The sequence below is a fragment of the Chiroxiphia lanceolata genome, chromosome 3 (assembly GCF_009829145.1).
Source record: "Chiroxiphia lanceolata isolate bChiLan1 chromosome 3, bChiLan1.pri, whole genome shotgun sequence".
Classification (NCBI taxonomy): Eukaryota; Metazoa; Chordata; class Aves; order Passeriformes; family Pipridae; genus Chiroxiphia; species Chiroxiphia lanceolata.
In genome coordinates, this window is record NC_045639.1 from 55,362,611 (window position 1) to 55,378,104 (window position 15,494).

General features: G+C 42.0%; 1 protein-coding gene across 3 annotated transcripts in view; it reads right to left on the bottom strand.

Moving 5' to 3' along the window:
- AIG1 (androgen induced 1) overlaps positions 1-15,494 on the bottom strand; it is a 122,315-nt gene that overhangs the window by 23,477 nt on the left and 83,344 nt on the right. Inside the window, exon 4 of one of the 3 annotated variants that reach the window (XM_032683274.1) lies at positions 12,922-13,106. The exons of the other annotated variants lie outside the window; for them this stretch is intronic. Within the exon in view, the coding sequence (XP_032539165.1) occupies positions 12,993-13,106 (114 nt within the window). The 3' untranslated portion in view covers positions 12,922-12,992. Of the gene's footprint in view, positions 1-12,921; positions 13,107-15,494 lie in introns of those variants that run through there. 3 annotated transcript variants of the gene reach the window in all.

A 15,494-nucleotide genomic window follows, 5' to 3' on the forward strand; every position in this document is an offset into this window, starting at 1 on the left:
ACAGCTCCTATCATGGAATAAAGTCCTCAAGGACTTCTGCTCCAGCCTTCCAGATGAGGTCTAAAGAAGTTCAAGCAAAGTATCCCTAGGTTTCCTTCACAAGACCTTGTTAAATGTGGTCTGAGTAATTCATTACTTTGGTGATAATTTTAGTATCATAATGCATTTTTTCCAGTACTAGAAATTTTATCTATATTCCCCTATTGCCACAGGGATTCCAGACAGAACTTCCTTTGCAGCACCTGTTCATAAAGCTGTACAATCTGTAAAGTTTTGCTATGTATTCTTCAGCTGATCTGTGCTGTGGGATTGATGCCAGTATAGGGACTGAGGTCACCCACACATGCAAGTGGTTCATGACACTTTTTCTTTAAATGTAAGAAACACCTTTTTTTAACTGTAAAGGTGATTAAACACTGAAAGTGGTTGCTCAGAGAGGTTGCGGAGTCTCCATGCTTGGTGGTATTAAAAAACTGACAGGACACTATCCTAGCTACAGCTGACTCTGCTTGAGGGGGATGTTGGACAAGACAATCTCCATAGGTGCCTTCTCACCCCATCAACCCTGTGATTCTATGGCCCTATGTCCCTATTTGCCTGGCTGTTATGGTCACTGCCTTTATATCCAGTCTTGTCAGTCCTCAGTATCTCTTGTCCCTCTCCACTCCCTGGCCAATGCTGGGTCTGTAAAAAGTTGCTGAATTTTGTACATGGTCTTTGATACCACTCCCTTGGTTCTCTGGCGTAAGAGCAGAAAAGGAAAGCGGAACCAACCTGATCTGCAGTATTTCTACCCTGTGCTCTTCTGAAGTGTCTCTTATTCACACTCTCAGAGTATTTTCTGAATAGACCCTTAAGTCACCAGTTTTTAATTGAGGAACAGAGAGATGACAGAAAATACCCAGTTCTACATGTCTGTCTCCTTGTTAATGGTCCCATTGTGTGTGAATGTGTGTTTAAAGCAGAAGATTATGGAAATGCCTTTGAGGTGGGAATGGACTGGCCAGTCACTAGATGTATTTCATAATGTTACCTATAACATTGTTCTGTTGCAACTAAAATACTCAGAGTGAATACAAGTGCAAGAATTGCAGAGTAAACCTTTGCAAACAAGGAAGACCACTACAAATGTGTCACTGAAGAGAGATATGAGTGATTCCAAGCTGCCTGAGACTATCTGATTGACTTTATACTGGAGAATGGCTTCTGTTGGGAATGGGAAAATGCACATTTAATTAAGAGCACTCAAACTCCATAGTAGTGGTATTTTCCACTGGGATAAAGGACAAAGGATAACCCTGTTTTTAAGAGAAAGACCAAAGAACCACCTCAAGTGCATTGGGCTGCAGTGCAGATGTGGGAGCCAGTATGGTGGGGTACATTGGCACAGCAAGCTGAGTGAGAGGAGATGTCTTCAAAAGAGCAGATTAGCTGAGAAGGGCTGGTTAGGGCCTGTCTCCACAACTGGAGCTGCAGCCACCTCAACTGTGCTTGCTGAAAGACTCACTGGCTCAGATTTGGGTCTGCACCAAGCTAAGACAACACGGTATGAGGAGTCCATAGTGGAGACCACAAGGATGGCAGCTACTCTCTCAGGATTGAGAAGGAGGACTGACTTAAGAGCACTGCAAAGGTATGCCAAAAGGAATAGAGACTTACCTAACGCTGTTGGTTTATTCATTACGGGCTTCCTCACAGAATTTTCCCCCTGCAGCAATAAGGCTGTATTTGCTTGAATGCCTTCGAGCCACTGCTAGCAAGCAGATAAGCACTGCTGCTCAGGGGCACCCACGTGTGTAATTCACTTCTGTAAGTTTCTAGGGAGAGTCTTCTGCCAGTTTTATTTTCAGCAAGAATACCTAAGCGATTCAAGCTGGCCTGTTTGACTGGCAGCAGCACTGGGTAGAGAGGGTACATAATGCACACCCACGTCAGATCACACTCAGCATTTGTTTCTGCTTTCCTGCTGCTGTAGTGCATTCTTAGTAGGCTACTAAACTTTGTATTGGCACTTCTGCAGAAAGTACCTGGCAGTAGAACAGTATTAGTATTTTAATTACTTGACCTAGTGGCCTACCTTGTTGATCAGGCTTCTTTAGCCCTATAACCAACTTCTTAATGCTCTTTACTATTGAACAAAACTAAAACATTGGAAAAAGCTTGCTGCTCTGATGAAATGTCCACAAGCACAGGAACTACTATAAAAAGACAATATTATCTTGTGGTCCTTAGATATATCCTAAACTTTAATCAGCTATCTCCAATACATTCTCCAGTGCATGACACTGCTTTCTCATCTCAGCAATACCAATTATCATTTTACTGCAAAACAAAGGAGCAAAAAAACCCCAAAACCCCAGACTTCTTAGCCAACTGTGACAAGAAGTGCAATAAGAGACCCTTGATAATCCAGAGTCACTACGGGATCAGCTGAGATTACCACAGTATAATTCTTTGTGACGGTGGTATATTATTAGTCTTATTAATAATTAAATAACTTCTGACTGTCAGTATGATTTATAAAAATTCCAATTAACCTTTATAAAATTTCTTTGAGATAGTGGGGAAGAAAAATAAAAGCACTTCATCAGTGAAGAAATGCACACAAAGAAAGAAAAAGCATCTTGTCTAAACCAAGGCAAAAGGCAAACAGTGATGGATTTTGTACTGGAATGTAGCTTGGTGATGCCTTCGACTGGGCTCGGCCCACTTCAACACCCCCTTGTCAATAGGTCAAAGTTAGAACAATACTGGTGGCAAGTCCACAGTTACTTAAGGGCTTCAGTTTGCTAACCTCTAACATTCATGGCATCAGGAGAAGAAAATCATGTGGATAAAATCCAATAGTTTAGGCACCCAATCAAAGCAGGTTATTTCAAAACTTTTTATTAAATGCCTCTCTAAATGTCAATGTAAACATGCTAGAGGGAACACAAAAAGGCCAGAGGAAGACCTGGGCTATTGTCCGTGAAATTTATTCTTGTTCTTACTCCTTTCTTCTGCTGAAAGCAGAGAGCAACTGGAGGCTTAATACCAATGGACTTCAGCTTCAGGACAACTTTAGACAGGTTCCAAGAATTTGAGCCCAGGCTTAGCAACATGCATCCAAGTGACTATATGGTCAAGATTCAAGGATTCATGGCATGCCTTCAGTTAGGCACATCACGGGAAGCAGGAAGGATGCAGCACTAGGTTAGGAAGGTAGGAACATCACAATAATACTTGTGAAGGAGTTTCTGTAATGTTTCCAATCTCCCCTTCCCAGGAAAAGTCAGCAACACCTCAGGAATAATCAGAAGTCTAAAGAAGCTAATAGAAACTGTACTTTGGTATCCTCCTCCAGTCTGTCTTCAGATGGGATCAAGGGGCTGAAATGACTCTACCAGCATTAGTGGATGAGCTCATGGTGGCTATGGACATACTATAAACCTCTGTGCCACAACCACTGCCTAAACAAATATTCCCTCTGTCTCTCCCATACAACCGCTGGGAACTTGGTAAACACCAACTAGCTTCTAGCAGTCCTGTAAACAGGAAAGCACTGTGTGTGTTTTAAGAAGAGAACCAAGTCACAAACACTATAAACTATTGACATACAGTATGTAAGTGGCAGCATTAAGACCTGCTCCTTGATCCTTCAGGAAACCTTCTCCACTGATCCTTCTCCCCTACTGGTAGCTGAGACACGAGCTCCTTCCCCAGGCAGAAGGTTCTCCCTCTGTGCTGGGCAGCATCAGCTGGTGGTGTGGCATGAGGGCTCTCATGCCACATCCTCCTGCCCACCCAGGGTACTGGTGACCAGAGAGCATATCACTGCAACTGCTTCCTTCACCCAAGCAGGACTGAAGGAGATCTCTACTGTACCTCCCCCAGGGTACCTGACAGATGACAGTTTTGGCCAAAAAGTGGAAAGGCCTTCTCACTCTGCATCTGAGAGAGGTCAATAGCCCTTCTAGACAGTAAATCTTTTTCTGAGAGTTGAGAATTGCAGATATGGTATTATATCAACTGTTTTCAGCTGCTTTTGTGGTGGAAGAGTTAATAAAAAAATCATTTATTTTTGAGAAATGAAAGCAATGCAGATTTAGCCTTTTCCTTTTTTTATCTTTAAAGAAAAAAATTACTCCAGTTTTTCCCCTTAAAAATAAAATATTGAAGCATTTATTTGAGTCAATCAGAAATGCCATTTTTCATTAAAAAGTACAGAATCACAGAATATCCTGAGTTGGGACACACAAGGATCACTGAAGTCTAACTCCTGTCCCTTCACAGGACAACCTCAGGAATCACACCATATGCCTGAGAGCATGAACTCTGTCAGGCTTGGTGCTTGTGACCACTTCCCTTGGAAGCTTGTTCCAGTACCCAACCACCCTCTGGGTGAAGAACATTTTCCTAGCAATTAAACTAAACCTCCCCTGACACAACTTCAGCCATTCCCTCAGGTTCGATCACTGGTCACCAGAGAGAAGAGATCAGTGCCTGCCCCTCCTCTTCCTCTCATGAGGAAGCTGTAACTGCAATGAGGTCTCCCCTCGGTCTCCTCCTCTCCAGGCTGAACAGACTGAGTGACCTCAGCTATTCTTCATACAGCTTTCCCATCCCATCACCATGGGGTTCCAGATTAGAAAGGTGGGAAGGCAGCAATGTTGGTGCCCTGCCATGATCCCCTTGGCATGACTTTACCAGTACCGGTGTCCCCTGAGCTGTACAGGGTCTCTGAACTCTAACCATAATCCTAACAATAATGGTACCTTGGTGCTAAGGCTGCCACGCATCACCATGCGTGGCCCAGACTAGAAAGCTTTGAAGACAGCAATGTTGGTGCTCTGCAGTCATCCCCTTGGCATGACTTTTGCAGTTCCTGTGTCCCTGGAGCTGTAGGCTTTCTGACTCTCTGAGCCCTAACACTAATGGTAATGGAATCTTGGTGCTGCTGCTGAGGTCCCCAACACAAGGTTCTCTTAGAAAAGTAGGGAGGCAGCAATGTTGGTGCCCTGCTGTGATCCCCTTGGCACGACTTTTCCAGCCCCAGTGTCCATGAAGCAATAGGCTTTCTGTCTCTGTGAACCATACCTTTGTCTGAATTTAATATGTGACCAACTCTGGTGGTAAAGTAACTGACCAGCGATGTTGAAAAAATGTCCCGATACCTACTAGCATTCCTTTGAGAAGAATAAATGCATCTAGCAGGACTGAAATATAGTTGAAATTGGAGAAAATATCTGGAAGATCTTGCTAAAAGTCATTTTTCATCAAGGTCATTAGCACTCTATTTGTCAAAGCATTCAGAAAGCTCCTTAATTTTGTTGGACTCATTGCTAACGCTGCTGCTTATGTTGGGACAGTAATAATCTCCCAATAAACAGGAAGCCACATTCTTTCATTTTGGGTGAGGATTTGTAAATGGCAGTCTATTCATCCATTTATCAATTCCAGATGTATTTAATAGTCCTTCAAACTGAAAGCGGGAAAACAAAAATTAGATTAATTGTAATATGGCAACAGTCTTCAGTATATGATACCATGCTTTCTGCCCTCTAAGGACTCCTAAATCACTTCAACAATCATTTTCATGCCTTGGTTATATTGAGAGCAAGGAAACCTCCAGCTCTGACTTCATTTGGGATGAGCCACCACCAGCTGAAGTGTTCTTTCTCCTCCTACCTTTTACCTCCTTTCTCTATAAAATCCATTTTTTCCCTTTCTGCTTCAAACCTCACATTGCCTGGATGTTGCTCTGCTCCTCCATTGTCTCTCCACTTGTGTCAAGATGAGTGTTAACAAGGTTTTCATCAGCGAAAGATCCGTCTGACTTTTGATAGGGAAGAAATTCCCTGTCCTATCTTTCTTATTTATGGCCTATTCCAGTATTACACACAAGACAAGCTACTGCTTCATTCATAGCCAGAGCAACAGGCAGACATTCTAGAGACACAGTGCAGCTATGATGTCCTCCAGGGAGGATTGCTCATGGAGGTTGGAGAAAAAGCTTTCTTGTTTAAGGATGTTGTAGTTTAAAATGTGCAGTGGGAGAAATGGAATGAACCACATCATTGATATTTTTAATACTGTGAAAGGCAGTATTTCACCAGTTTTGTAAGGACAGGAAAAAAGAAAAGCAAGCAGTGGCAAAAACCAAACCAACCAAGCATCCAGAGCTCAGGGAACATAAGGAGGATAGGTAAAGTGCAGAAGTCACTAGAGACAATGCACTGCATCTCATGAGTGCAAATTCTTGCTATTAATATGGCATAAACTATTTATGCTCTCTGCTTACTCCTCTGTAAGAGATGGGCAACTTACCTTGCATCTTGAGCAGGCGCGTGCGAGGCAAAAGCATACAGATAGACATAACAGAGCAGATGGAGAACATATGAGTCAAAGCATACTCTGTAAACAGATATTACAGAAGTAGATAGGTTGAAAAAGGCTTCTTTATTAAGCGCTCTAAGCGCTTCCCTAGGAATCTATTCCTTTAGCATAAGGAAATAGACCTCCTTGTAAGGAACTGAAAAATATTTGCTTTACTGACTGCTTTGGTACAAATCTAAGTTTTGGGAATCTGACCTATAAGGTGGAAGCTCAGCATTGCTAATGATTTTTGTGTAGGATGTATGTATCTTAGCTGGCACAGGCTAAATACGTAACATACAAGGTCTATATTTCAAAGAGAAGATATGCAGCTTTCCAGCATTTTCTATTTTCAGCTCTTCATTCTTTCTTAAACTCTTTTTACAGAATTACAGGATCATTTCGGTTGGAAAAACCTTCTGACATCATGGAGTCCAACCTTTGACTGAACACCACCATGTCAACTAGGTCATGGCACTAAGTGCCACGTCCAGTTGTTTCATGAACACTTCCAGGGACAGTAACTCCAATACCTCCCTGGGCAATCCATTCCAATGTTTAACAACCCTCTCCGTGAAGAAATTCCTCCTGTGTCCAGCCTGAACTTTCCCTGACACAACTTGAGGCTAAGCTCTCTTGTACGCTCACTTTTTGCCTGTGAGAAAAGACTGATCCCCAAAGATGAGGAAAGTCTCTGATATCACTTTTTTTTTTTTTTTTTGTCAACTGCTGACATAAAAAAGGGAAAATCACAGGGAGGAGGATAAAATGGGAGAATAAAACTCATAATGGTAAAATTTGAAACTACTGAAGTTTAAGTTTTGATGAAAAAAACAGATTTAAACAACAATTATGAAAAAGAAGGTTCTAGCCAAAGATAAGTATTTATTTTTTGCTGGAAATAGCCTCTGATTATTCTATTCAGCTTTTGTTACATTCCAGCTATAAAGTGCTAATCAGTACAAAATTTAAAAATTCATTACAAGTTAAATAATGCACTTTAATTATGTACCTTACTAATGTACTTTAATAACATCCATACACAGATACATAGTATGTCTTGTATATACAAAATTCCTACCATTTTCACCCTAAGATATATGCAATTTTAAAGTGTCACGCACTTGCAAAATAACATACATTGTTGTATTCACCATAAGCATGTATGTATGAGAGCATTACATAGATCTTCTTCAGATTCTGATGAAGTGTTTCGATTTCTTGAGGCACACCAACCTCTTTGTAATATTTTCAGAAATAAATCTATTGTGAATTTTTCCTAATGCCTACATGCAACCACCCAGTATATAAAAGTATATATGTCTCCTTGCAGGTCAATTATTCTCAAGGTTTCCACTCAGAGATGAAGTTCTCTAAGATTCACTCTCCTTTCCCTCCTCTCTCTTCACCATGTTTGAATTCTGACATTTGCTTGCTGAAAGGATGAGTTAACTCAGAGGCAATGCTGCTATATTTTACCTGCTTAAATAATGGCCAGCAAGGAGGGCTTGTTTATTTCCCTCAAAGCCACACTGCCATAGTATCATATTGCATTTGCCCAAGTCAGATAACCCTTACAGCCCACATACAAATGGAAATTATTTTGCCACTTCTGTGTCTCAAATAATCTTTTTCACAATTACTGGATTACCTCAAACCACTTAGATAACACTAGTGCAGTTTAGATATACAAGAGAATCTACCAGTGGTTTTTTGCCAAATGTTATTTTTTAACACTTCCTCCTATGAATCCTAAACAACTTTTTGTTATTCATCTCACTAACCATTCATGGATGAATGGCAATTGCTGAATGTCTTAGAAACAACACCTTGAAAATGTCATTCAAATAAATTTTTCAACAGCATGAGAGGCTAGGAGGTAATTCACACTTCTTTTATAATAATATTCTACAAGAGGTACTGTAGTCATCTGCCTTCCTGCCACCTCCTACAAAAGTAAAGGATTATAAATTCACTTTGATTTAGCGCAGCCAAATGTACCAGGCAGAGAAAAACACTGCAGATAGAATATGCTATTAAGACTGGGACACTATGAGAAAAGCAATCTCCATTATAGCCCCAAAACTAACCTGTTCCTCCCAGTTCAGAGAAAGCATGGGAGAATTCTGCAAGGCAGAACTGGAATACGTCTTTCCTTCTGTAAAGAGCATTCATCCATGCACAGGAATGCCAGAAGCATCCAAGCCTGGTATCTTGAACACTGCCTTTTCTAATGAGAGAAGCTCAGAACCCCACTTTCCCCCCCTAAATATCAGCTACTTATTAAAATCCATAGATTCCCTCTTCCTGCAGTTGTGTACGCACCTTAGAGGTTCACTGAACCCTGATCCTCAAGTGTCAAGACAGCATTATGCCAGCATTTGCTCATATCCAACTCTGCCATGACTCTAAAACCAGCAGCAACTCAAGACCCAAAGCTGGGATAAAGGAACTAGACACCCTGTGGCTAAAAGAGAGTTTCATTCTCTTTCAAGGGGCAATTGAGGAATGAGGAGATACCAGCTAAGAAATTCATGTCACAAGATCCATCATGCATCTGACACTTCAGGTCATTTTCTGCTCTTGTCACCATGTCCCCAGACCCCCAAAACCAAAGGAACAGCAGATTTGAACCATGGCTGAGGGATGTATGAAGCAATCAAACCCAAACCATGTATTGTCAAAGTCTGTCTGTGTTACTGAATGCAGATGTAAAAAAAACACCACCATTGCTACTGCTAAATTAATTTCCACAGTATATTCTGTGTACATAAAGATTAAGCCAAAGGAATTAAAAAAGAGAGGGAAAAATTGCCTATTTCCTCTAATCAGATATGCAGACCAAGTATCTTCCTGTAAGTCAGTTCCTTTCAGACAAAAACTCTGATAAATCTTACAGTTAAGAGTGAACCCACTTTTAAGGATAACATTTGAACCTAAGCTCATTCTTCTGATGACTTCACATGAAGGATGCTGGCACCACACAGTCAAGGACACTGTAGTTCCAATCCCTCTCAAGGTAGATGCTGCATAATCTCTTTCTCATTTGATATACAGAATGGCATGTACTTGCCATGAACTTTGGCCTTACAGGGCTGCTGGAAAGGCTGCAAATATTCTGCTGTATTTAGGGCCTTCTCCAGTTCTCCTAGTCAGAAAAGTTTAACACTCTGTCAGTCTGACCAGTGGCTCATGTAGGGAGAGATTTCTCTTCCCTTCCATCACACCTGAAAGCAACAAAGCTGACTTGCAGGACAAAAAAAAAGCAGCCAATTGGTTTCAATCCTTCTGTTTTTCAGCATGTTCCAGGACAATTTCCACAGTCTCTACCATGGGGCTAAGGAGTTCATCACAGGCTTACCTGATGTAATACCCTCTTCCCCAGAGCTCATCTGCCATCACTGCGGAGCATGAGCACCACTCTGTGTGGCACCTCCCATGTGGTGGAAGACATACCCTGAGACAGAAGCGGAACTTCTATGGTGCCTAGTTTCTGGTCCGGTGAAGGGCCAAACAGGTCCCTCAGGTAGATCAAGAGAGCTTCAGAGACTGCCTAGCCTGAGAATAAAGCTATGATGTCTCAGAATAATTTTTAAAATTAATTCCTCATGCTGTTTACAGGATTGGACCTTCCCATTATCAAAGCAGCTGAAGATTTAACCTCCCTGTGCTGCTCCCAGCAGCACTGCAGCTATTGAGCTGCTTGCACATTGTCTGTCTGTCCCATCGGAGAACATTTCCTGTAAAATGAATTTTTGGCATGGCTGCTTCATTCTGCGCCAAGAGCAGAAAGTTGATGCACAGATTAGCGATCGATTTTCTAAGAAGTATCCCACAAATCAGGTCTCTCCTCTCTGTTTGCCTTCAAATTTCTGACGGAGACTCTATAATTAATTTAAACAGATACAAGCACTTCTCCTCCTCTCTTTTTTGATGCGAGCTGTTTCAACAGACTGTGCAGCGAAGCTGCAGCAATTTCAAAGGCTTCCGCTCCCTGCACAGAAGGGAGCAGCTGCAGGAATAGCTCTTTGAAGAGGAAATGGCACCCAATGGGACTGGCAGGCAGCTCCGAGCTGAGCTCAAACAGCCCCCAAAGTCCTTGGGAGCATCTGAGGACATCAAAAGAGGAAAGAACGAGGCTGGGAGAAGCCTGAAGAATGACATTCCCCCATCCCTGGAGCTTTCTTCTTTGCAAGCAGCAGGGTCTGAGAAGAAGAGTCTTCCTTATACTTGGCTCAGATAATCCTACTAATATTGAAAGACTGGATGTAAGGGTTGAACGCAGAAGGTGGTTTCAGTCCCGGATTATTTATGAAACTGTAAATGTATAAATATATATACAGACCAAACATATGTATACAAATTTTGGATTCCTGTATATTATTAAAAATCCTACTCTATTCTGATTAATATAAATAAGTATACAACCATATTTCAAAATGACTATAAAGCACTCGTGGGCTTCATGCATGTTTAACTGGTTAACTGATGAACTCACTGATGTGATTTATCTCAATGAAATGGTAACTTTATTTTGATGATTGCAAATATATCCTTCTGTTATTTACAGCATAGGACACACTTTCCTACTATCCTATTTAAGTGATTTATAGCAAATTCAATAGACAAAATAAAGAAATCTTTATTTCAGATATACGAATTTGTGCACAGGTACCCTCTCTGTCCCCAAAGTGGGTAGCATCACTGACTTACTGCTGAACTTCATAACTGCCGGAATTTTCTAATGCTGATTTAATGGGCTTCACACATAATCAGACTGTATCCATTGAAGCCCTATGGCCTATGCTACTCTTGTAGGACTACCCCAGCAGAGGGGTAGTTCAAATAGCAGTCAATTTTTAGTGGCAGGCCCACAACAAATGCATATTCTTTTATGAAAGCTGCATGCTTCCCTAATTACTTATGTATAAAAAAATGCCATTTTACTACACTCTGCTACTGTGCATAACCAACATGTTGTCCAGAAAAAGAACTGACACAACATATCCTGCAAGTGCCTCTTTTTTGTCAGATGGCACTAATTATACACCCACTGCATCAAACTTCTCCATCCTTGTCCTCCTAACCGGCAAATTCTGACTTTTCCCATTGATTTCACACCACTCTTCTTTCGTCACTTTTCAATTCTACTTTTGGAACAATTTAAGCACATGAACATACAAACCTGAGGTAAGTGGTGCACAGACCTACCGCATGTGCCTATTTATGCCCATACTTCTGCACATCCACTGGTAGAGATGTGGACAGCCTTTTTTGTGAGATTATGCTGAGTTTGAAAGGACAATATTGCATCCTGGCAGGAACGGCCCTCAAACAATTTTGCTCTATAAAGCTTTGCTTTGCTATTAACATGACACCCTGGTGTTCTGATACCACCCTACAAATTATGATAAAGAATGATATTCTATTTTGTTACATATTGCAATGAACTGGCTAATGAACTTCATTAAAAACACTTCATTTTTCCTAAGTGTATAGGCTATTTAACTGAGTTATTAGATGATGTGGAAAAATATAAGGAACTAAGTTCAGATCAGTGGAATAATTATAATTTCCACTTCTCTCTGAAGTGCAAGGTTTGCTGATACACCTTGACACCTCATATCTTAGTTGTATTTTCAACGTCTGGCACAGTCAGTTGTTCAGAGACAAAAACTCCATGGCCAGTTGCTTATACTTCTGACAGCAAAATTAGAATGCAGAGCAGGAAATAAACTGAAATGGTCTCATACTTGAATGGAATATCAACATTCTGCTTAATTAGGTCACTAAGCATATGTTTGTTTACTTGGATATCTTCTCTCTGGCAGTTCATCTTTGGGTAACACAACTATCTCACTGGAGAGAGTGGAACTCCCATGGTGGATAACATGAGGTCGGTAATTTGGGGGCCAGAAAAGTATGTTTATCAACAGTATTTCAAATACCTCATAATGTAGAGAGTTAGAGTGTGAGAGCAATAAATGCCTCACTGGCTTCTGTGAGGCATGTACTGGTGTTGAGGTTGGTGTCCACACAAAGGGCAGCACAGCCATTAGGGAGCTGGTTACAGCTCTCTGAATTTCTGCCTGTCCCTGATTTACCTTCTTAGCTGATTGTAAAGCAGAGAAGGGTGCAGAAGCTAGCAATGCCTATTCCATACATATGGAAAATTTTCCCATGTTGCAAACCAAGAGGCACAGGCAATATTGCTGCCTACACTCATCCCAATCACTGTGTAATTTTTTTTATATGTTATATTTTATTTTTATAATTCTCTTCTACATCCATCTATGCATTAATTTTCTTCTTTGTTTTAAGAGCACTGGATGCTTAGAATGTGTATCCAGCCTTCTTGTCTTCAGAGGTCCAAGCACACTTCTGTTGGTGCAGATAAAGCCCAATAATTTCCATTTCTGTTTGCATTACAGGTCCAAGCCTCAGCTGAGACTAAAGGAAATCCTTCAGAGATGGTCATAGTACAGACAGGTCCACACAGGCACTGTGGAAAGAGCAAACTGCTGACTCCTCCTTTTATGGCCTGTGTTGAAAGGAGGACAGGGCTTACAGAAAACTGTGTGTGCTGTTCCCTCCAGATCCCAGTTTCAGGACACGGAGCTTTAGGACAGGCGTGTTTTTCACAGAGACAGTCTTTTCTGCATGGAGTATCTCAGCAGTTGTTCCTCTGCTATCAGTCTCATGTCAGTTCCTGGGATGAGTTTTTCTGACTTCTCGATAGAGATTACTTGCACCTGGATGGGAATGATAGGGTGTTGGCAGAGACACTGAGCAGACGAGAGGAGAGGGGAGAAACCTTGCCAACCTTTGTGTGTGCAACTGCTGAGTCAGTTCAACAGCCCCAGAAATCCCCACCCCCACAAACACAGGTGCAGACGGCCATGTAAAAGTAATCCGAATTCGGCTGCTGCCCAAATTCCACATTCCTCTTGGCTCCACTGGAGCCTTTTTCCCACATGACCTCATCTCCCATACCCGTGAGGGGGACTGCCAGCCAGGCAACGCACAGTTTTGCTCAAAACATCCAGGAGTTGTTGCGGAAGTGGGAAGGACATGGGAGCCTGATACAGGTGAGAAGAAGAGCACATAGGAATGCCTGGGTCTGGGCCTTTGACCCCCAGACTTCCCCCACAGCCACTGAAGTCTGGAATCCAGATCCTTGGAGCTACCAGGCTGCTTTTGTGTCCTTCCACTCCAGCAATAATGCCCAGGCTCCAGGAGATCCCTTCATGTGAAGGACTCTGTCAGTGTAAAGCTGCTCTGCAAAGAGCTGGCAGTTTCCATTTTGTTCCTCTCTAGAAAAGGATTAGAGCATATCAGGATGATCTTGTGGGAGATTCAAGATGCCACAAGCCAGCCTCAGCTGCTGACGGAAACAGTCAGGCCCCTGCCTCTCTCCGTACACAGTTCCAAGTAGCTGAGGACTGACATGATGTGAACAGCAACTTCAGTTCCAGCTTGAGGACTGAGGGCTAATTCCCACACCCATCTCAACACATGAATTAATACTGAGTACAGATACAGCATATGGAGCGCACAGACATACCAAAACACAACCACTGAAGATTAAGATTTAACCTACACGAGCCCTAATGATGCTCTTGACTACTGGGGTCAATTTTTCTTACATGTGATGGCATCCACCTGTCTAACAAAAGAAGAGTAAACTCCTTTATTTTAACTTCGGTTAAACAACCAGCAAGTCCACACATTCATCATTTGCCAGGGAGACTAATGAAGCCAAAGCCAGTGGCAATCAAACACATGACATCTAACCAAAGGCTGCTTCCATGCTGTGTTTCAGTTTCCAAAATGAAGCCACTTCATGTGGCTTTGTACAACAAGCTTTGTAACTTGCCTGATTTGATTTTGAGGAAGTCTTCAATCATTTTTCAAAGAAGAGTGAAAAAAAAAATGGGTTGATTTTGATTACAGTAAAACAGACACAAAGCCTGGAGTACTTCAGATAGCAGAAGTTTCAGGATTCACAAGCAGTTCGAAAAAGGAAAGTGGACTAGAAATCATGATACAACTTCACTGTAGAGACCACTGCTTCAGCTGCTATGATTGGTAAAGGAAAATCAAAATCTGTAGCACTCAGATATGTTTCATATTTTATGATGCATATCTATGAACCACCCATTCCTTCATCTCATGTTTAGCATATCCCATGTGTTAAGGCAAAAAATAAAAACCTGAGCAGTAGGCATGAGAATGACAACACCATCAGGAGCCTCCTGCTGTTGGAGGCTTTATCGAGGAGAACTTTGACTGTCAGCTTGGCTGAGCTTCAAATTTGCCCTAAATATGGTGCAACTGGCTAAGAAGAGCTGGGACGACAGGGTGAGAAAGCTTGCCACCAGAGAACTAGCAACATAAGAGGGTGGCTACCTTCCTCTTTGCTGGGCTCTCATACAGACTGATCAAAAAGGTAACACTAATACAAACTACTAGTAAGTGTTAGGTACTGTGTACGCCAAGCTCAAGCAAGGCTGCTCATGCAAAGCAAGGGCTGTGGCCTTGCAGATGGGGCACAGGCACAGAGCAGCACAGAGGTGTTTGCACAGGCACAGTGCAGCTCATGGTGGGAAGGAAAAAATGAACTGCAAGAGGAATTCCGCTTTTAAGAAGTTGCTAAGAGGCACTACGTGCCTATTTAAGTCTTAATTGTGTAAGAAGTGGAAACAGAAAAGGAATGGTGGGCAAGGTTAGGACTGCCCATTGAATTTCCTGGATTGGCTAGGAAAAAATCCTATCTGCCATTTGAGTGGAGCACTCTTGATGTTGTGTCTACACCTTTAGCCTCCTTTAGGGCTATTATATGTCACAGACCTCCTTCCTACAGCAGCCATGAAGTTGCTTCACAATTTTTGCTGGCTCCTAGGTAGAAGTACTGAGTGGGAAGCTTTATTTTTTCTGTCAATCTCAGTCATGGTCACTGCAACCTCCCATGGTTGTGAATGGCATCCAGAGATCTTATAGATGCCCTTTTGCACTCGAGCTCTGGGTTAGGCTTTAGGCTGAAATCATGTTGTGAACTTAGGAGAAGGGAGGTGTGTGGGAAGGAAGAAATGAGAACAGAAGGAAAGGACACTGCAGGAGCCAACACCGGGATGGAAAAA